The sequence below is a fragment of the Mytilus edulis genome, chromosome 4 (genome assembly GCF_963676685.1).
Source record: "Mytilus edulis chromosome 4, xbMytEdul2.2, whole genome shotgun sequence".
In the NCBI taxonomy this organism is placed as follows: domain Eukaryota; kingdom Metazoa; phylum Mollusca; class Bivalvia; order Mytilida; family Mytilidae; genus Mytilus; species Mytilus edulis.
In genome coordinates this window covers 21,737,703-21,761,479 of record NC_092347.1, presented here as the reverse complement: position 1 = coordinate 21,761,479, position 23,777 = coordinate 21,737,703, and the positions used below count along the sequence as shown (strand labels likewise).

The following is a 23,777-nucleotide window of genomic DNA, read 5'->3' as shown; positions in this document are numbered from 1 at the left end:
ACTTGAATGGAGTGTTGTCTCATTGGCACTCATACCACATCTTCTTTTTTCATTATATTAAGTTACTTACAACATGAAATCCTGCTCCCAGCATGGGTTATTGCCCTTTACTTGAATTGTGGTTGACTTGACATTTTGTAATTTTAAGGTTACATATGTGTTGAAACGCTCTGAAAAATAATAAAAAATAACATATTAACATCCTTTTTCAGCCTTGACATTAAATACATTTTTTTAATGAACATAATGCAGAACTTGTCCTTTAGATGTTTAGGAGTTAAATGTCATCATTACAAGTTGACCTCTGACACTTTTGACACCAAAATAAGCTTTATTTTTTGTCTACATCAGTTTCAATCCTTACAAGGAAGGAATACTCAAATTATCATCGGAATGTTTTGGACAAACCGACAAATGAGGGTTCAAAGTGATATTAAACTACATGTATAATGCTAGGGATAAGAAATATATATTTCACAACTGCTACAAGTGTATTACAATATTTCTCCACTCGAGACAGTTAAATTTTAATATTTAAAGCGCGAGGTTTGCTGAGCTTTTTAAATAATTAAAATTTAACTGTTGAGAGTGGAGAAATATTGTTAAACTAATACATGAGTTACAGTGGAGGAATCTGTTTCTCTAATGATTTTTATCCTTCCTTTTCAAAGATTTGAGGAAAGTTGTGTATTTTTGATGTGACGTCATCAGGCATGGTCACCGTTTTCATGACGTCACAATAAGAAAATTCAAAAGAAAACAAGAAAATTTAACGTCACAATTAAATTTCAACAAATCATTTGCCGAGAACAGATTTTTCACTAGTGAGGAGAAATATTTTTCTCACACTGGTCAGGAAATGTGAAAATAGCACAAAAATTAGAAAACATGTATTACAGTAATGATCTTTTTCTATAAGAATCTCCCGGTTACAACTATACATATATATATCTAAATACACTAAGGTTGTAAACCTTCCTACATGTCTAATTGCACTTATTGTCAATAATCTCTTTAGCCCAAAATAGAAGGGTGTTGCGTCCTTCATGCTCTCAGCTGTGCCCTTTTTTTACAATTTGTGCTAAGCTTTACATATAGAGTTCAAACATGCCTTGATCCATTTATGTACAAGGTTTTCTTATAGGGCTTCTACATAATCATTAATCATTTCTTAAATGAAGTTGTCCTCAAAGCAACCTATCTTGAATTTTCACTATCAAATTATTTACATTTCCTGCAATTTAAAAGCAGACAAAAGGAGAAAAGATTAAATTTGATCTCATTGTATTTCAAGATTTTGTTCTATACAATTTGTCACACATTTGAACACATCAAGAACTCACAAATTAAGTAAAAAAACGTGAATCTTTTATCCATTTTTATCTATTATCTCCAAGCCGATATTTACACAATAGGGGATAATTTGACCAAAATTGGAAAATTAGAAAAATGGTTGTCCCTGCTGTGCGACATAAACTCCTAATGAAATATAGCAAAACTATTCATCAACCAAGATTCCATTTAATGCAATCAATTTTTGTTCATCTAGATTGCCTAGCTGTTCTAGATAGAGAAATTAAATTTTTCTCTGTATATATGGCAGTTACAGAAACTTTACCAGGAGCTAGATGATCAGAGAGTTTTACTGGAACAGATGTCTATGACATCTAATGATTAACTATGAATATAAAACCTACATTCCTTCAGGTATTTATAGGTATTGTATAATCATATCGTTTAAACTCAAATTTATATCAAAAAGATTTTGCAAGCTGAAATTAGTGGAAATAAGGTGCATGTATTATATTTTGATTTTACACACGGACCAAAAATCAAATTTAGTCTTTAATGTCACCTAAATGTCAGTGAATATAAATTGGTCTCACATTCCAAGGGTGCTATGCTAAAAAAGGTTAACTTGTACTAATTAAAAACAAGTGGCTTTTTAATATGACTGCAACTCTCAGGTATAAATATTTATCTATTCGCATCACATCCAACAATAAAAGACCATATGCATACATTGTAACTCATCACTGGCCAAAGTGAAAATCATCATAAGAAATCAAAATAGACCTCCATTTGGCCACCTAAGTAACAATTTTTTAAAGATTGAACAGCATTGTTAGAATAGTTTTCAACTTATTGCACAGAAACAACTTTTAATGGTCTTTTTCAGTCTATCAAAGAGCTTTACTCCAGAGAACCAAAAATTAAATTGCCAATATTAAACTTGACCATCATTTTGTTGTTGTTGGGATGTATAAATACCCTGCAATGTCTGGTCCTTGTTTTGGTTACTTGTTTTTCTTCTATGCATTGCTCTGATGTGTTCCAACGGATTTTTATAATTTATTCATATATGCTGTGCTGTTACACCACTGTCAGAGGTAAGAGGAGAGTGGGGCACCTGCAAACTTGTTTAACCCCACCACAATCTGTATGATCCTGTCCCAAGTGAGGAACCTGTACTTCAGTGGTTTTCATTTGATGCAGTATATCATATTTGATTTTTGTTCATTAGTTAGTAAAGAAATAAGGCTGTCAGTTTTTTTTTTTTTTTTGTATTACAGTTGTCATTTTTGGACCTTTTATAGCGAACTATGAGGTATTTGTTTTGCTTATTGATGGAGGCTGTGCATTGATCTATAGTTGAAAACTTCTGTGTCATTTTATTTAGTTTCTGGGGAGAGTTGGTTCATTTACGATCATACCATATCTTCTTATTGATAAAAATGTCAAAAGTGAAAATCATTTTTCCAAACTTGAATTCCATTTTTCTTATCATCAATAACGACAAATTAAAATCTGAATAACATTGGTCTAATGATTCACGATCATTTCAATATCCATACATGATACAGAATCAACTGATTTACAAACTCAGTCCTATTTTGCCGATAAAACCTTCGACTGTATAAATCAAGTTTTCTATTCCTCTGATATTGCCAAAAGGAGTACATTTTGAAGATCTATGAGGCCTTAATATTGCTGAAAGGAGTACATTTTGAAGATCAATGAGGCCTTGTTAATTTGATTTTGAGCCCAAGCTATTATTAGTATGTTACGAGTAAAACATTTATTTTTAAATTATCATCGAAATAAAAATACACTATATGTACAATGAAAGAATCCAATGGTCTTCATTACAATAAATGTATTGATTGAATGTTTGAAATTAAAGAATATATAAAAAAAAAGAGCAAAATATGGTAATCAGAACTGAACTTTCAAATACAAAATAATACATTGATAATCAAAAACTAATTAGCTTTAGAAGGATTGGTTCATGTTTACAAAAGTTCAATAAACTTTAAGCAATTCCAGTTGAAGAAACTCACACATTTTTTTCTACTGATATATTCAGGAACCAGTCATTACAACTTAAAGACCCTAAACCTCACAGAAACTTTTTTCTATTAAAATACGAAATGATATCAATTGTCTGGATTAGTGATAGATGACAATGCAATCGTTTACTCAACAGCGTAATTCAATAACAGATAAAAAATATCCAGTGAGTTCTTGATGATTTTTCTTGTTTACTTTTCATTAATACTTTAGATGTATTGTATTGTCCCCCACTATTTCATCAATACCAATGACATTTCAATGTCCTCCAATAATCAGACTTATACCAAAAGAGAACTGGTGGGACAATTAGCCTCATTCAATATCACTATATACCATCAAAGTAAATGAATAATTTATTTGAAAAAGAAGTAGTTGTTTCAGACTAAACTGCAGGAATTTGATATCATGAAAATTCATGATCTATTAATGCTGTTTTGTTCATATAATACTTTTTAATTTCATGGTAATGACCTTATTCACTCAGGACATGAAGATAAAACGTTTCAAATTGTTGACAAAATTGTATGTATCTGAAATGTCATAACTATCCTCTGACAAAGTCTGGCAATATAATACATGTAATACAATCCTAATTGATGTTATGCAACACACTATATAATTAGCTTTTAGACTAATAAAATAAGGTGCTCAATAAGAAGCAATCAGTCTGGAATATTACTACAGGTATTATGTTTGTCTCTCAACAGTGAGAAAAGGTCATTTCAAATCTCTGATATCAAATACATTTTGCAGGGCATTTTCATCTTGAAATGAGATCTTATTTGATCCTTAAGGTTAATTAAAGTTATTATGTCTTATATCGGATCTGATTTTTTCTTATATATATATGTAATAATATGTAATTACTTAAGGGTTAAATGGTCTTTTCCCAAATCTCAATTTTTAGCTTAGTTAAATTATTAACAACTGATATTGAAGTAAAATTCAACCAGTACTTAAAGTGGGTCATACGACATAGGGACTATATTTCATGAGTTTTTAGCTGGCATCAGTCGATATATACATTCATTTAGGTTTCTCATTTGAATTGTTTTACATTTGTCATTTCAGGTCATTTTATAGATGATATACTTGGGCGTAAATGCATCATTGAAGGTCATGTATATGGTACTATAGTTGCTAATTTCAGTGCCAATTGGGTTTTGGAAAGAGTTGTCTCATGAGCAATCATATCACATCTTCTTTTATATATACATTTGCATCCAAATTAAACAGTGATGAGTCAAACATTGATAAATACAAGTACAAACAAGAATGTGTCCATAGTACACGGATGCCCCACTCGCACTATAATTTTCTATGTTCAGTGGACCATGAAATTGGGGTCAAAACTTTAATTTGGAATTAAAATTAGAAAGATCATATCATAGGGAACATGTGTACTAAGTTTCAAGTTGATGTAACTTTAACTTCATCAAAAACTACCTTGACCAAAAACTTTAACCTGAACTTTGCACTATCATTTTCTATGTTCAGTGAACCATGAAATTGGGGTCAAAACTATAATTTGGCATTAAAATTAGAAAGATCATATCATGGGGAACATGTGTATCAAGTTTCAAGTTGATTGGACTTCAGCTTCATCAAAAACTACCTCGACCAAAAACTTTAACCTGAAGCGAACGGACGCACAGACGGACGAACGAACGAACTAACGAACGAACGAACGGAGGCACAGACCAGAAAACATAATGCCCCTCTACTATCGTAGGTGGGGCATAAAAAATACTTTATTAAGGTAACTCATGTAACTGGGAATATTTTTTCTAACTGTAAATAACAAGTAGTATGTGTACATCAGAAGAAGTCTTTGCATTGTGCATTATTGATTATCACAAGGCTTTTTATTCATTAAATAGAATAGCTATGTAGAATAAACTATTGCTGATCGTATTGATGGAAATATGGTTTATATCTATGCCATGTATGAGAATACACAATTGTCAAAAAAACTTTTCTTGGTAATGGCAATTTTTATCCTTCAATTTTGATTAAATTACTAATTACTTTTAAATTCTTGATGTTTTATCTAACTTCTTACTGGACATATTTCAAAGTTTAATTTATCTTTTATCTGAAGCTGAGGAGTGGGTTTCACAAAAAACTTCCGACTTAGATTGATCTTAAGTATACTGAATTGTTCATTACTTACTGTCAATCTTAGTCGTAAGTTTTTTTTGTGAAACGGACTCCATAAGGGTTACATTTTGAGACAACTCTACATGAGACCCCATGCCAAATGACACAGAAATTAAGAGCTATACAACCTAAATAACGATGAGCAAAGCCCATACAACATAGTCAGCTATAAAGGCCCCAAAATGACATTTTGTGACTCTTCTACATGTTTTACTTTTAAACCTATCACATTATCTTTTAAAAATGTCCTTCCATTTTGTGACTAAAAATCTGTCATTTAGTTGAGGAAGACAGTTTCTAAAAAAAAATCCATTTAGCAGAAACTTCTTAAATCAAAATAATCATAACTGCTTTAAGAATGTTTGATTTATAATAATACTGCAAATGACTAATTGAATCACAAATAAGACTGAAGTCTTTTTACTTTGATTACAAGAATTACTGCAGTGTCACTGACATCAAATCTAATAATCTTTTATCTTCTCTTTCGTGATTACTTTTCCTATGTCAAATCCCTTATAAGATACATGGGTTAAAGAAGATTCCAAATGTAGGTCAGTCAAGAAATTTAGGTCATGTAGGTTAAGGGATCATTGATCAATTAAAGAAATGGATGGATTGTAAAGGAAGGAAAACATTACTGCAATAAAGTCATTTTTTGGATTGATAGTCACACAACATTTATGACACAGGAATCACACTTCTTCTATATATCTTTAAATGTATAACTCACACTCATTCAATGAATGTTCATATTTTGGTCTTAGTCAACATTTAATACCTTTGAGGAAAGCTACATATTTTTTGTTGCTTAGTGTTTCTTAACACACTGACTCAAAACTTTTTTTTCTATTGTTGTCACTGAGTGATTGAATAGACTATTTTCATATTAATTACTGACTTTTGACTCTGAATTTATATTTTTTCAAACTTGGTTTCCTTACAAATGTATCTGTGGTAGGACATCCAGGTACTCAGTTAACTGAGAGCAACTCAAAGAAGTATATATAAAGATTTTATACAATTGGTTTTCTTATTTGATTCAACTCAAATTTTGTCATGCAGGGCCTTTTATATCTTACTACATGTATATGGTAAGGGCTATAATTCAGTGACCTATATTCTCATCGTTTATCTCTGGTGGATAGTTGCCTCTTTGGTTATCATACCTCATATCCTTATCTTAAATTACAGAGTTATTGCATATCCTGAATCATTATAAATTATCTTTAAATTTTAGTGACATTTTATACTAGGAGATTTTGCTTAATAAATTGAATCTTAAAATGAAACCTTTACACAAAAGGATGTCGTTGAAAACCTAATCACCAGAATGCTGCTTTGGGAAAACAAATTCTCTTGACTTGTCAAATGATGTTCAACTAAAATGTTAGTTCAAAATATGCCACAATGATTTTATATGAAAAGACACTAAAGGAAATCACTTAAGAGCTCTGAAAGTATTGAATCAGATTAACAAATTCTATTTCATCCGCTGTCTTTACAAAATTGAAACAACTTTTTACTGTGTTAAAAATCACTTCTGTTTTCCTCATTCAATTTATAAGAAATGCATGAATCTTTAAACTATTTTTCTTTTTCTTCATATTTTTCTACATGAATCAATGAGACAAATTATTCTTTTACAATGTACATGCATGGCAGGGAAGGTCCGGATAAAGAAAGTAAATTAATTTGATCATAACCTATGATAATTATATAATGATATATTGGTGTTAAACATTCATGTACAGTGTATGTATACAATACCACAAAAATAAAAAGAAGTGAATTCATATGGATTGGGGAAAGGCTAAACAGTGATGAGAATAAGTGGTTTCCCAGTATTTCCTTTTTGATTTTATTGGTGTTAATATAAGCCTTTTTCTCCTTCAGTGATTTAGACTGCTAACAAATATAAGATAACACTGCTTATGTTTTGAAATGACATAACAAGTCTCAAAGGTTATATCTAAATAGAACAGTGTTTAAATTCCATATACATATAAAGTGAACACTTGCTTGGTGAAGGACCTTTAAGTACTGACACTATGACTGAAAAATTCCAATGTTTGCTTAAAATTTAAAACATTTTTATACAGATTAATGCTTATAAATGTTTATTTTTAAATCTTACAAAATAAATTCAATAAAAGTATTTTGATTTTAAATTTATGGCTTATGCCATGGCCAATGGCTACTTTTTGGTGTCATAAATGAAGTACATACAGATTATGATGTCAAACAAGCTTAATATATTTACAAATATCTCTATAATATTGAACCATAGCTACATGTAGATAGATGCAGCTCTTGACTCCCCAAAACAACAAAACACATGTGACAACTAAATAATCAAGAGTATCAAAGGTTGTTATACAGCTAAATTCTAGTGGAATTGTGATGAAGGTACCCCTTATGGAGTTACAAATATGGTTAATGCATAGACTTTTTACATTGCCTAATTTAGGGGCCCTGTCCCCTTTCAAAATCCTGGATCTACATCACCCTTTAATAAATCTTAATTGCATTCACGTCATGTAACAGGAAGTTTATGACAGGCAGATAAACATGCATCATGAGGTTAAAGACTTTCACTCCCTTGCATTATAAGTAAACAGCAGACCGGACACTGGTCCACTCCATGGAATTCAAACATACAGACTGTGTATAATCCTGATAGTATTATCTCTCTGCTAAAACCAATTAAATATTTGATACAAGTCTATTTACTGCTTGGTATTGATTATGCAGAAATTATTTTCTGAGTATAAAATTGATTTTTGTTTATTCTTCTGATCTGTCAAAAATCAATGTTGTATGCTGAGTTATTAAATTAATCTTTTACTTTCATCTTCAGATAATGTCAGACTGCACATGGGTCTAGGGCATAACATGTTCTTCTTCAGGTAATGTCAGACTGCACATGGGTCTAGGGCATAACATGTTATTCTTCAGATAATGTCAGACTGCACATGGGTCTAGGGAAAACATGTTATTCTTCAGATAATGTCAGACTGCACATGGGTCTAGGGCATAACATGTTCTTCTTCAGATAATGTCAGACTGCACATGGGTCTAGGGCATAACATGTTCTTCTTCAGATAATGTCAGACTGCACATGGGTCTAGGGCATAACATGTTATTCTTCAGATAATGTCAGACTGCACATGGGTCTAGGGCATAACATGTTATTCTTCAGATAACGTCAGACTGCACATGGGTCTAGGGCATAACATGTTATTCTTCAGATAATGTCAGACTGCACATGGGTCTAGGGCATAACATGTTATTCTTCAGATAACGTCAGAATGCACATGGGTCTAGGGCATAACATGTTATTCTTCAGGTAACGTCAGACTGCACATGGGTCTAGGGCATAACATGTTCTTCTTCAGATAATGTCAGACTGCACATGGGTCTAGGGCATAACATGTTCTTCTTCAGATAATGTCAGACTGCACATATGGGTCTAGGGCATAACATGTTCTTCTTCAGATAATGTCAGACTGCACATGGGTCTAGGGCATAACATGTTATTCTTCAGATAACGTCAGACTGCACATGGGTCTAGGGCATAACATGTTATTCTTCAGATAATGTCAGACTGCACATGGGTCTAGGGCATAACATGTTATTCTTCAGATAATGTCAGACTGCACATGGGTCTAGGGCATAACATGTTATTCTTCAGATAATGTCAGACTGCACATGGGTCTAGGGCATAACATGTTATTCTTCAGATAATGTCAGACTGCACATGGGTCTAGGGCATAACATGTTATTCTTCAGATAATGTCAGACTGCACATGGGTCTAGGGCATAACATGTTCTTCTTCAGGTAATGTCAGACTGCACATGGGTCTAGGGCATAACATGTTATTCTTCAGGTAATGTCAGACTGCACATGGGTCTAGGGCATAACATGTTATTCTTCAGATAATGTCAGACTGCACATGGGTCTAGGGCATAACATGTTATTCTTCAGATAATGTCAGACTGCACATGGGTCTAGGGCATAACATGTTATTCTTCAGATAATGTCAGACTGCACATGGGTCTAGGGAATAACATGTTATTCTTCAGATAATGTCAGACTGCACATGGGTCTAGGGCATAACATGTTCTTCTTCAGATAATGTCAGACTGCACATGGGTCTAGGGCATAACATGTTATTCTTCAGATAATGTCAGACTGCACATGGGTCTAGGGCATAACATGTTATTCTTCAGGTAACGTCAGACTGCACATGGGTCTAGGGCATAACATGTTATTCTTCAGGTAACGTCAGACTGCACATGGGTCTAGGGCATAACATGTTCTTCTTCAGATAACGTCAGACTGCACATGGGTCTAGGGCATAACATGTTCTTCTTCAGATAATGTCAGACTGCACATGGGTCTAGGGCATAACATGTTCTTCTTCAGATAATGTCAGACTGCACATGGGTCTAGGGCATAACATGTTCTTCTTCAGATAATGTCAGACTGCACATGGGTCTAGGGCATAACATGTTATTCTTCAGATAATGTCAGACTGCACATGGGTCTAGGGCATAACATGTTATTCTTCAGATAATGTCAGACTGCACATGGGTCTAGGGCATAACATGTTCTTCTTCAGATAATGTCAGACTGCACATGGGTCTAGGGCATAACATGTTATTTTTCAGATAATGTCAGACTGCACATGGGTCTAGGGCATAACATGTTATTCTTCAGATAATGTCAGACTGCACATGGGTCTAGGGCATAACATGTTCTTCTTCAGATAATGTCAGACTGCACATGGGTCTAGGGCATAACATGTTCTTATGCATATGACAATGCAAGATCAAAAGAGAGCAAACATTTTTCTGTTGACCTTTTTCTGACTATATTTACAAACTGACCCCTTGATGTTGTAACTACATGAATGGATGATGAACCAGGACTGTACATACCTAAATCTATGATTGTCAATCCATGAATACAGCTGGTTTAATGATTTGCAGAGGAAATTTTCAAAATTATTTTATGTTAATGGTTCATGCATTCAGAAATAACAATCCACATGCATATGTACTTACAATAGTTATCAAAGGTATGTTCTCTACAACCCAATGGATTTAATTTTCTTGCAATTGCATGGAATGAAATTATGATTTATTATTAAGGGGTTGGACCCCCCCCCTTTTTTTAAGGATCAATGCATTTGAATGGTAACATAAGCCAGTGGATGCCTCCTCCCCCTTTATCCTGAGTTGGGACCCCCCCCCCCCCCCCCTTTCACTTTAAAATGGCTTGATCTGCCCCTGAATCATACCTCATCTCCTAATTTTTATAAAACTAGTCAATTTCATTTAAAGTAGTCAATGTTAAATGATCACTATTCTACATTTAAAGTTGTAAATTGCACCTGATGAATAAGTTTCTTTTGTCATCAACAAATATGTTTTGATATTTAAGAAATAGATGAAACCATAACTCAAATCTACTCTATAAATACTATCACTGATTTCATAAATCATAAAATGTTAAGCTACTTTAGTGCACAAAAGTCTGTAGGACATTAAATATAATCATTATAACATGACAAAAGGGATGATCTTCTCACACAACTACTTAAGGGTATAAAATCTTAAAAGTATAAATATGTACAAGGAAGAGCAGTGATGTAGGCTGAATGTATTATTGTCGCTATGAAGGGTATATATCCAAACACATACATAGATACATACATGTAGATATAATACAAAGTTGTCCTGTCGAGTCCTGCTATAAAGGCTATGTTTATCCAATTCCCTTCATGTACATTGCATTTCAATCTTTTAATTGCTGCTGTACTTGGCCTTTGACCTTACATGCCTTTCATAGTGACTTCAATATTATCATGTAAAGTTTGGTATAAGTTGGAGAAAGTTTCAGTCAAAATTGAATGACCTTGACCTTTGTCCAATTGACCTGAAATTTTTTATCAGGCTTGTGTCTATCAATATCATGGACCATTATGATTAACAAAGGTTGGTAAAAGTTGTACATTTGGTTCAAATGAAACCAGATGCTCCGCAGGGCGTAGCTTTATACGACCGCAGAGGTTGAACCCTGAACGGTTGGGGCAAGTATGGACACAACATTCAAGCTGGATTCAGCTCTAAATTTGGATTGTGATTAAATAGTTGACACAGCATAGGTTTCTGACACAGAATGAATGTGTTCTAATGAACTTAAAATTTTTGTTTTCTCTTAGAGCAATTCACTATGCTGTTGAATATTAATCCTCTCAAAAAAATGTTTGAAGAAATTTTCTTTTTTATTTATGAAATTTCAAATGTCAGAGAAAAATTGAACCCAATTTTTTTAATCACATCCCCCTTTCCCTTATTCCAAAACTAATCTCAATTAAAATTTCTAATGGAGTTTGCAACAATAACTACTCATTTAAATACATCATAAAATATTAAGATGTAAAAAAAACTGCTTGTTATCACTGAATGGTAAAGATTATTTTAATTTATCAGTTGGTAGTAAAAAGTGAATATACATTGTATATTGTATATAACAAAGATTTAAGTTGATTCTGGACAAAGAAAGATAACTCCAATTAAAAAAAAATCTTGCTATTGCACAATATTTTGCAATTAGATATTTCTTGTTTACTATTCTGGACAAAGAAAGATAACTCTAATTAAAAAAAAATTTGCTATTTCACAATATTGTGCAATTAGATATTTCTTGCCATTGCCCAATACTGTGCAATTGAAAAGACTTGCTATTGCACAATACTTAATATAATAATTTTAGATCCAGATTTGGACCAACTTGAAAACTGGGCCCATAATAAAAAATCTAAGTACATTTTTGGATTCAGCATATCAAAGAACCCCAAGATTTCAATTTTTGTTAAAATCAGACTAAGTTTAATTTTGGACCCTTTGGACTTTAGTGTAGACCAATTTGAAAACAGGACCAAAAATGAAGAATCTACATACACAGTTAGATTTGGTATATCAAAGAACCCCCATTTATTCAATTTTTGATGAAATCAAACAAAGTTTAATTTTGGACCCCGATTTGGACCAACTTGAAAACTGGGCCAATAATCAAGAATCTAAGTACATTTTTAGATTCAGCATATCAAAGAACCTAACTGATTCATTTTTTGTCAAAATCAAACTAAGTTTAATTTTGGACCCTTTGGACCTTAATGTAGACCAATTTGAAAACGGGACCAAAAGTTAAGAATCTACATACACAGTCATGACAGTTAGATTCGGCATATCAAAGAACCCCAATTATTCAATTTGGATGAAATCAAACAAAGTTTAATTTTGGACCCTTTGGGCCCCTTATTCTGTTGGGACCAAATCTCCCAAAATCAATACCAACCTTCCTTTTATGGTCATAAACCTTGTGTTTAAATTTCATAGATTTCTATTTACTTATACTAACGTTATGGTGCGAAAACCAAGAAAAATGCTTATTTGGGTCCCTTTTTGGCCCCTAATTCCTAAACTGTTGGGACCTAAACTCCCAAAATCAATACCAACCTTCCTTTTGTAGTCATTAACATTGTGTTTAAATTTCATTGATTTCTATTTACTTAAACTAAAGTTATTGTGCGAAAACCAAGAATAATGCTTATTTGGGCCCTTTTTTGGCCCCTAATTCCTAAACTGTTGAAACCAAAACTCCCAAAATCAATCCCAACCGTTCTTTTGTGGTCATAAACCTTGTGTCAAAATTTCATAGATTTCTATTAACTTAAACTAAAGTTATAGTGCGAAAACCAAGAAAATGCTTATTTGGGCCCTTTTTGGCCCCTAATTCCTAAAATGTTGGGACCAAAACTCCCAAAATCAATACCAACCTTCCTTTTGTGGTCATAAACCTTGTGTTAAAATTTCATAGATTTCCATTCACTTTTACTAAAGTTAGAGTGCGAAAACTAAAAGTATTCGGATGACGACGACGACGACGACGACGACGCAGACGACGTGATAGCAATATACGACGAAAATTTTTTCAAATTTTGCGGTCGTATAAAAAATCAATTCAAACATTTTGCCACATCCTTACTCCCAGACAGTAAGATGGAATACATGTACAATGTACATTTCCATGTATTTTTTATAAGCCATAATCAACTCAACGGCTTACATTTATGCATTATTAGCCAAGATCAACTTCACCTCAACGTAGCTTACACTTCAGTGATTTATCTTAATTCCAATGATTTTACAAATGAATGACTACAATCTATGTGTCTTACCTGATGGTCCTATCAGTCTGGCCTTTTTCACTGAAAAACACAAAAAAAAAGGTAAAGCATTTTTCTGTATTTCATAATTTTCATTCATATTAGCCAAATTGATGTTTGAATACAATTCCCAGTTATTTTAGCAAGTTTAGATGCTCTTAGCATTTTTCTGAAAATTATTTTAGCATTTTGAGATTTTCTTAACATATTTTCCAGTTATTTAAGCATGTTATAAGATGGTGACTTGTTGTCTCTTTGACACCTTACCCATTTCAATAATCTATTAATTCTAAAAACAATTAGTTAGTCAGTTGTTACAATATAGCAATTTTTGATGTTCTAATTGGCACATTTTCTGTTATGTTCTCATGTTTATATACATGTGTATTCTAGACACATTTTCCAGATTGCACTAGATGTTGATACACATTAACCTGTTATTTTATAAAATTGAGAATGGAAATGGGGAATGTGTCAAAGAGACAACAACCCGCCCAAATAAAAAACAACAGCAGAGGGTCACCAACAGGTCTTCAATGTAGCAAGAAATTCCCGCACCCAGAGGCGTCCTTCAGCTGGCCCCTAAACAAATATATACTAGTCCAGTGATAATGAACGCCATACTAATTTCTAAATTGTACACAAGAAACTAAAATTCAAAAAATACAAGACTAACAAAGGCCAGAGGCTCCTGACTTGGGACAGGCGCAAAAATGCGGCGGGGTTAAACATGTTTGTGAGATCTCAACCCTCCCCCTATACCTCTAACCAATGTAGTAAAGTAAACGCATAACAATACGCACATTAAAATTCAGTTCAAGAGAAATCCGAGTCTGATGTCAGAAGATGTAACCAAAGAAAATAAACAAAATGACAATAATACATAAATAACAACAGACTACTAGCAGTTAACTGACATGCCAGCTCCAGACTTCAACTAAACTGACTGAAAGATTATGATTTCATCATATGAACATCAGGCACAATCCTTCCCGTTAGGGGTTTAGTATAATACCATCATAACATATATGAGAAGAACATAACCCGTGTCATGCCAACAACTGTTTTTAGAATAAATGTGTTTAGTTCCGATGCAAAGACCTTATCAGTGACTCAATATTAACGCCAAAATATGCAATCTTTAATGACTTGACAACAGTATCGTAATTATATCCCTTCTTAATAAGTCTATTCAAAGGTTTTGTAAGTTTCTGAGGTGAATACTGACACCTTTGTGCTTTATAAAGAATATTACCATAAACTAGAGGGTCCAAGGACCCTGTGTCGCTCACCTGATATTTTTATTTACAATTGTTGCATGATAAATGCAACTGTTGTACTGTCGTTTAGTTTCAGAGATATAATACTAAAAAGTGCATTTGAAACCTATGTTTTATTTCAGCCATGTGGGCAGGCAGGGTCATCATACACAGTGGTCCCTGGATATCCTAGTGGTGATTTAAACAAAGTTTGTTTAAATTCGACAGTTGTTTCAGGGGAGAATTTTTGTAAAATTTATCTAACAAGAAATGCAAAGTAATGAGAAAGTTGTGAAGTAGTTTTGTATTTGCGTAACTCCCCCCCCCCCCCCCCCCCCCCCACTTTGCCACCAGTGCAAGGGTTGTATAGCCAGCTGAGGTCGTGAAAAACTCTCTTTCTTTTGTTGTTGCAGATAGATCTTGACCTGATAAACAATTTTACCACATGTCAGATTTGCTCTAAATGCTTTGGTTTTTGAGTGATAAGCCAAAAACTGCATTTTACCCCTATCTTCTATTTTTAGCCATGGCGGGCATCTTGGTTGGTTGGCTGGATCACCGGACACAATTTTTAAACTAGATACCCCAATGATGATTGTGGCCAAGTTTGGTTTAATTTAATCCAGTAGTTTCAGAGGAGAAGATTTTTGTAAAAGATAACTAAGATTTACGAAAAACGGTTAAAAATTGACTTTAAAGGGCAATAACTCCTAAAGGGGTCAACAGACCATTTTGGTCATGTTGACTTATTTGTAGATCTTACTTAGCTGAACATTTTTGCTGTTTACAGTTTATCTCTATCTATAATAATATTCAAGATAATAACCAAAAACAGCAAAATTTCCTTAAAATTACCAATTCAGGGGCAGCAACCTATCAAAGAGTTGTCCCATTCATCTCAAAATTTCAGGGCAGATAGATCTTGACCTGATAAACAATTTTACTACAGTCAGATTTGCTCTAAATGCTTCGGTTTTTGAGTGATAAGCCAAAAACTGCATTTTACCCCTATGTTCTATTTTTAGCCATGGCGGCCATCTTGGTTGGTTGGCCGGATCACCGGACACAATTTTTAAACTAGATACCCGAATGATGATTGTGGCCAAGTTTGGTTTAATTTGGTCCAGTAGTTTCAGAGGAGAAGATTTTTGTAAAAGATAACTAAGATTTACGAAAAATGGTTAAAAATTGACTATAAAGGGCAATAACTTCTAAAGGGGTCAACAGACCATTTTGGTGATGTTGACTTATTTGTAGATCTTACTTTGCTGAACATTTTTGCTGTTTACAGTTTATCTCTATCTATAATAATATTCAAGATAATAACCAAAAACATCAAAATTTTCTCAAAATTACCAATTCAGGGGCAGCAACCCAACAACGGGTTGTCCGATTCATCTGACAATTTCAGGGCAGATAGATCTTGACCTGATAAACAATTTTACCCCATGTCAGATTTGCTCTAAATGCTTTGGTTTTTGAGTTATAAGCCAAAAACTGCATTTTAACCCTATGTTCTATTTTTAGCCATGGCAGCCATCTTGGTTGGTTGGGCGGGTCACCGGACACAATTTTTAAACTAGATACCCTAAAATGATTTTGGCCATGTTTGGTTAAATTTAGCCCAGCAGTTTCAGAGGAGAAGATTTTTGTAAAAGTTAACGACGACGGACGACGACGACGGACGACGACGGACGCCGGACGCCAAGTGATGAGAAAAGCTCACTTGGACCTTCGGGCCAGGTGAGCTAAAAATTGGATGTGAAATACCTGAACGTATTAGAAGTCTGCATGTTGAGCTATATTTACGAATGATGTCTTTATACCGATGATAAAATTTAGTAAATGTTTTGACTAGTTTGTGATATCAAAAACCCTGGTGTAATAATTTTTCAGTAATACATAAATTTCTCTCGTTAAAATCTAAAACATTGTTACAAACACGAGCGAATCGTACAAGTTGAGATATATAAACACCGTAAGATGGTGACAAGGGAACGTCACCATCTAAAAACGGATAATTAACGATAGGAAATGAAAAATCATCCCTTTTATCATAAATTTTAGTATTCAGCTTTCCATTAGTGATATAGATATTAAGATCGAGAAAAGGGCAGTGGTCATTGTTAGTATTAGCTTTATTTAAAGTAAGTTCAACAGGATAAATTTCATTAATATACATACTGAAGTCGTCATTATTGAGAGCCAAAATATCATCCAAATATCTAAAAGTATTATTAAATTTGTTTATCAGATGTTGTTTCGATGGGTCTTTGCTTATTTTTGTCATAAATTGTAACTCATAACAATACAAAAACAGGTCCGCAATAAGTGGTGCACAGTTAGTCCCCATTGAAATTCCGATAATCTGACGATATACGGAATCCCCAAAGCGAACAAAAATGTTATCTAGTAAAAATTCAAGGGCATATATAGTATCAAAGCATGTCCAATTAACATAGTTTTTTTGTTTATTGCTACTAAAAAATGACCTAAAAGAGTTTGAACATATATATTCACATTCTGATTTTTTGAATGCCCATTTAATTAGGTGTGTGAATTTTTTCTTAATGAGAATGTGAGGCAATGTGGTATACAGGGTAGAAAAATCAAAACTCTGAACAGATTCAAAATCACCAATATAAGCATGCAATTTATCAAGTACTTCCAACGAGTTCTTGACACTCCAAAAGTAATTTATTCCACTATTTTCGAAGGCCTTATTTGAACAATTTATTATCAGGTTTTTAATTGTACCAAGTGTGCTGGTAAGAAGAATAGACAATTTAGTAGTTGAACAATGGCTTGAAGACGAAATAAATCTATATTTGTAAGGGGTTTTGTGTAGCTTCGGAAGCCAATACATAGTTGGGACTTTCATTGTATTTGGCTCTGCTTGTAAAGCGGTGCCTAAAAGTTTATGTTTGTTACAGATTTCGTTTTCTGAAAATGGAGTAAGTTGGAATGTTGGTGAATTGGTGATTTCCTTTTTCAGAACCTCAATGTAAAATTTACGTCAAACAATAATAATATTATTAGCAGCTTTATCTGCCGGGACAAAAACAAATTCCTTGGCTAGTTCTTTTAGTTTATGTTTGATACGAGAAATAGGTTTATTGTTGTTATTGTTTATAGTAAAGTGTTCTTTAAAATGTTGAATACGTATATCAACTATCTTCATTACTGAATTAAAAAAAGAGTCCAAAGATTTTTTGTCAGCTTTTTCCCGTTTTATCCATTTCATACAGTAAGTATGGAGTGAGTCATGGATGATATTACGACACTCATTCCAATTAATAATTGACGGGGGACGATATTTAGGTCCTTTAGCATGTAGGGATGTATGATTTTCTTGGTAGCACCAGTATATGTACAGTACATGTACATGTATGCAGAAATTGTAGATGTTCTAAATATATAAATGTACATAGTATACATGCATAGAAACATTTGTACATTATGTGTAATCATTTACTAAAATGTACATGTACTGTAGGCTACATTTACATTTGAAGCTATTCAGTACTTAGAAAGAACTTTTGCCACAGGTGTGACCGCTATAGATAAAATCTAAACATGTAAACATTTACTACATGTAGGCTACATTTATATTTGTAGCTATTCTGTACTATAGAAAAAACTGTTGTCACAGGTGTGACTGCATTTCAAAGTGTCTGACTTCAAAGAATTTACCTTACTGACTAATAGTACATTATTTTTGCAATTGCAAAATTCAATTGCAATCATCAATGGATCTGACGTATTTATAGAACAATTTGTTTGTTCAAAAAAATAGATAGCTGCATGCAAGTTTATAATTAATAGTTAAAACGACAGAAAGTTTTAATAACAATGATGGTCCTCTTATTGCAACTCAAATGTAGGCCTATGTTTGTAGAAATGGATAAAACTTCACAAAATTTCGAATCTAATACTAATTAGACATACATGTAGGATGTCACAAACACTAGCTGCTAGTCTCTCAATGATAAACATTGTCATATAGAAATTAGTAGTTTGTGACAAGAAAACAAAGCCTTTGGGAACATAAATAATTGATCATTTTATGAAATACTGTAATGGTCAGCTGTTGGGGACATAGAACTGTTATTGATTGTCCTTGAAAACAAAGTTCTATTAACTCATGTAGACAATCGTGACAATACCTAACAATATTATTAAATACCAGGGTACTTTTTCTAGTTTATGTAAATACATTATGAATCTGGGTCTAGAATCATACACACTTACTACTATTTATTACATGTTTATGCATACATGTATGTACATTTGTATTTACTGTTTAACAAGTGAAAAATCAGATTTCGCGAAATCTTTTATTCCCAGGTGGTCCTTGAAGAAAATCTGGTGGTCCTCACTATTAACTCTATTGAAAAATACTAAAATTGTGTCAGCCCTCTGCAAAATTTTAGTGGTAAAATCCTGAGGACCATCACTTTTCGAGAACTCTGAAAAATTATTTTGTTTCTAAGTTTAAAAAAATAAAGAAATTGTTCATGGTACAAAATGTATATAAAATGTTCAAGTTACTTTTTGCGTATACATGTACAAAAACATAAAACAATAAAAGTTAAAATACAGCATAAAAAATTGTTATCTCAAATCATTAATGTTCTAAAATATAAATGAATGATAAATAGTATTTTGAGTTGTTCACTGTACATCTTCTACATTGAGCATTTGTTTGTAGTTCCGTTTAAGTTATAATTGATGTTTTTGATACACACATATATAAAATATTGAAAACCCAAGACTTTTCCACTTGCCACTCTCATAAAATACATCTGATGGTGTAAGAGCAACCCAGTGGAGATGCATATATGTGTTATGAACAAAAAAATGTGTAACTACTATTCGCTTATTACAGAAAATATAATATTATAAGTACATGTATGTTAAATATTAACCAAAGACTATCAAAGCATGACAAGCCAGACTTCTGTGATGTAATTGACTGGTAAATGTATAAAATAAAAGTAGGTTTCTTATTTAACCAGTAACCCCTTATTTAAATGTACATGGAAATGTATATTTGTATATATCATATTTTTGTGAACATGCCATCTTTTGGAAAACAACGAAGCAATGTTTAGAATTGATGTTTAATGATATTTTTTAGTGTGATTTCATTAAAGAAATTAAACTATGTACATTTTTACTTTACATAACATGGGTTTTTTTTCTTAAAAGAATTGTTCATATTTTTGATGTCATGGCATTCTTAAGCTGACTATACAATATTTGTATTTCTTTTTCTTTTTACATTTCTTACTTTTTCTGTTGTACATGTAAAATGTACAGTACTGCACAATTTAGTGTTCAGGCTTTAAAACCTATTTTACGCTCCAATTTCATTATATCGCGATTTCACACACCAAACTTGTTTGACAATTTTATTACATTTAGATCATAATATTATGCATTGTATAATTTTTAATTCTTTGTATTTCCTTTTGGAGATATTAACAGTGAGCTGTACCATATGATGTACATGTATATGATGTATGGACTTATTCGATTCATTCATTTTGATAACATTGTCATTGTTTAGTTGCTCAGATTAAAACTGTTAGGTGTGTATTTCTTGCCAAATTAGTCTTTATTGTTTCTTCATTTATTCAGAAATAACTTGTGTTCACATGAGCAAAGCCAGGTAGAGTTCTGTAAGAACATAAGTTTTTTTTTCTTTCTAATTGTTGCTTATAATAGCTTACATTGTACATCTACTTGATTGAACTTTGGTGGATAGTTGTCTCATTTAGACAATGACCTTTTTATATAATGAATGTGAAACTCAAAAGACAAGAGCCTGTAATTGAATTGGTTCATACTCGGACTCATTCATCATGTTCATATGATGTTGTTTTCTACATTATTATCACCTGGCCTTCAGTTTTTTTATTCAAACTGTTTTACATTTTGTAATGTTTTAAAGGCCTTTTTTAGTTTACTGTACATGTATGTTATGGGTTTTGCTCATTGTTGAACACTGTATTGTGACTTAAAAGCTGTTAATTTCTATATCATTTGGTCCCTTGCCTCTTTGTCAATCAAACCACATCTTCTTTTTTATATTCATCCATACTATTTGGTCTCAGCAGCTGGTAGAAAGTTGTCTCCTTACCATTGTCAATTATACCACATTTTCTTATTTCAATATTATTGAATTATTGCAGGTTACATGTTAACTTTAATTTCATATCATAAGTTGAGACAATTACAGACAACTAACTATATGTACATTGTTATAACTATGTATATCAAAAATGAATATCTGTTTACTCCTGTTGACCTATTTTAGGTTTAGCCATATTAAAAATTTAAGTAATTACATTATATGTACATGTACACTTAGTAGTACTCAGAAATATGCAGCTAAAGTAAATGTAAATGACCAACAATTGTCAAAAAATAGACATACTGACCGCTTTGATTCTGCAGCTACATTTTTTTTGAGGGTTTTAATCTTGCATTGTCATGTATATACATTTTGTATTTGAAATATCAATTATCATGATCAACATCAAGTCATTGTTAATCAAAGCTGTCAAAGGTCACTGCTGTTAGTGTTATTTGAAGACATTTTCTTTACGATTTATGCACTAAAACCCAAAGTTTAGATTTATCTTTTTTAAATAATCATTCACCTACATGTATCATAATGATATTATGATTTTGATTAAAATTACTAATTTAGTAATTTAATAGGACCATAATTTTTTAATTTACATTGATTTTTCTTTTTCAAATGGCTTTCTACATTTAAAAAAAAAGAAAATCTCTCTAATAATAAATTACAACATGTGTTGACACTTACAAAGAGTCACGTAAATGTGAAATCGAATATTGCAGTTTTATATATTATTTATGAAATGAATGAAAATTATATATATTTTGTGAATCTCGGCAACCTGTTTTAGCGTTCATTTTGACTTACCACACACACAGAATAAAGACATTATGTCTTCTACCTCCATATTAATAAAGTTTTGTCCTGATAAACTCTTAAATCCATTTAAATTTGACAAAAAACGTTAATTTGTGATTATCCATACTCGCATCTGTCATCAACAGTGACAGTATCCGCCATCTTGTTTACGTGACGTCACATATCAATCATAAATATTCATTATTTATTGATTTTTGGCGGGAACGGCAATATAAACATATCCCAGATTATCATTTTAGTAATCTTTTTACAAAGAAAATAATACAATCGAGTATGCATTTTGATAAATTTATAATCTTCATTTCAATATTTCAAGGCGAAAACGCGAAGAGCTATAAAAAGGTAAAATCACAAAACTACTGAACTCCAAGGAAAATTCTAAAAGGAAAGTCCAGGGCCAATCAAATGGCAAAATCAAAAGTTCAAACACATCAAACATGGATATAAACAACTGTCATATTCCTGACTTGGCACAGGCATTTTCTTATGTAGAAAATCACGTGGAGTTGAACTGTGACCTGGTTTTATAGCTAGCTAAACCTCTCACTGACTTGTTTGACAGAAAAAGACTGGCGTGTTCTTTCATGGAGCCGGATGGGATGAAAAATACAGCTTAACTAGCCGGACGAATAGCCACTGCCTTAATTGTACTAGAAGAACAATTTATGGTATATTATAGGAATTGTTTTCTGAGACAAGTGCCTGTCCAGTAGTACGTAAATCAATTTAAAATTTTAAGTCCAACATCACCCATTTTCAATACTTTTAATATAGCCTAGTTAATTCTTTACAAAAAAAATTAATTCATATAATTTCTATTTACATTATTTTAGTTCTAAAAGATATTGCAATCAGTTGAAAAAGGTCCGCTAGACTCATTTGAGAAGGGGTTAATTGTGACTTCGGGAACTTATAAGGCCGTTGTATACCGTGATCATGATATGATGTAAGTGAGGAGATGTCAGTATTGTTACAAATGAGTGGTAGTTTCTATAAACCACCACGGCAGCCTTCAGCAATGAGAAAAACTCATACGACAGTTACCGTCAGCAATAAAAGGGTCCACAGGATATATATATACTATTAAGTGTTGAACTATCCAAACGAGAAACTATCGGCCTAATTCATATAAAAAAAGCCTGTACTGACATCAGTGTACACGGCGTTTCAGCCTGGGTTTAGAGGGCTTGTCAGAGATAGGCACATTGAAAAAATGTGGCCGAATTAAACAAGCCTAAGTTTGTTAGCACGCAACCCTCCCTTAACCGGACACAGCGGTGTTATATAGAATATTATGAAATTATTAAAAAAAATCGATAAGGGTCACTTTTAAAACAGAAGACTGTGCTCAAAGCCTCCAAAAATAGTACTTATTCTTACTGAAAGCTAGTTAAATGCCAATTGCAACTACCAGTAATAAAGAAATCATATCACCAGACTAAAGAATCAACTAGTAATACATCCAACAGATTAAGTATAAAGCCGTAATAAACACGTTGTTCATATGAACCCTGTAATAAAGACGTTGCATGGTAAATATGGTTAAGATAGAAAAAAAAAAAAAAAAACATTCTTGAAGAAAATGAAGAAACTTAACAATTTTGCCGCTAGCGGAATGTATATGGGTTGGGATTATTAAATTCCGGTCGCATGTGGAAGAGGTGAGCTGGGGTTGCTGAACATTTTTCGTTGTCCCATCTGATTAAAGTTTTTAAAAATAACAACTTTTTTTACTGAAGGCCATGATCCAATCCACCCCTTGAGGTTACAAATGATCAGTACCCTTGGCATTAT

At 32.6% G+C, this 23,777-nt stretch overlaps 1 protein-coding gene across 1 annotated transcript in view; it reads right to left on the bottom strand.

Moving 5' to 3' along the window:
• LOC139519196 (protein unc-13 homolog B-like) overlaps positions 1–22,145 on the bottom strand; it is a gene marked incomplete in the record, with an annotated part of 129,819 nt that extends 107,674 nt beyond the window's left edge. Inside the window, 3 exon segments of the mRNA XM_071311085.1 lie at positions 71–170; positions 13,767–13,796; positions 21,972–22,145. Coding sequence (XP_071167186.1) covers positions 71–170; positions 13,767–13,796; positions 21,972–22,011 — 170 coding nt within the window.
• Between the last annotated feature and the right edge of the window lie 1,632 nt (positions 22,146–23,777).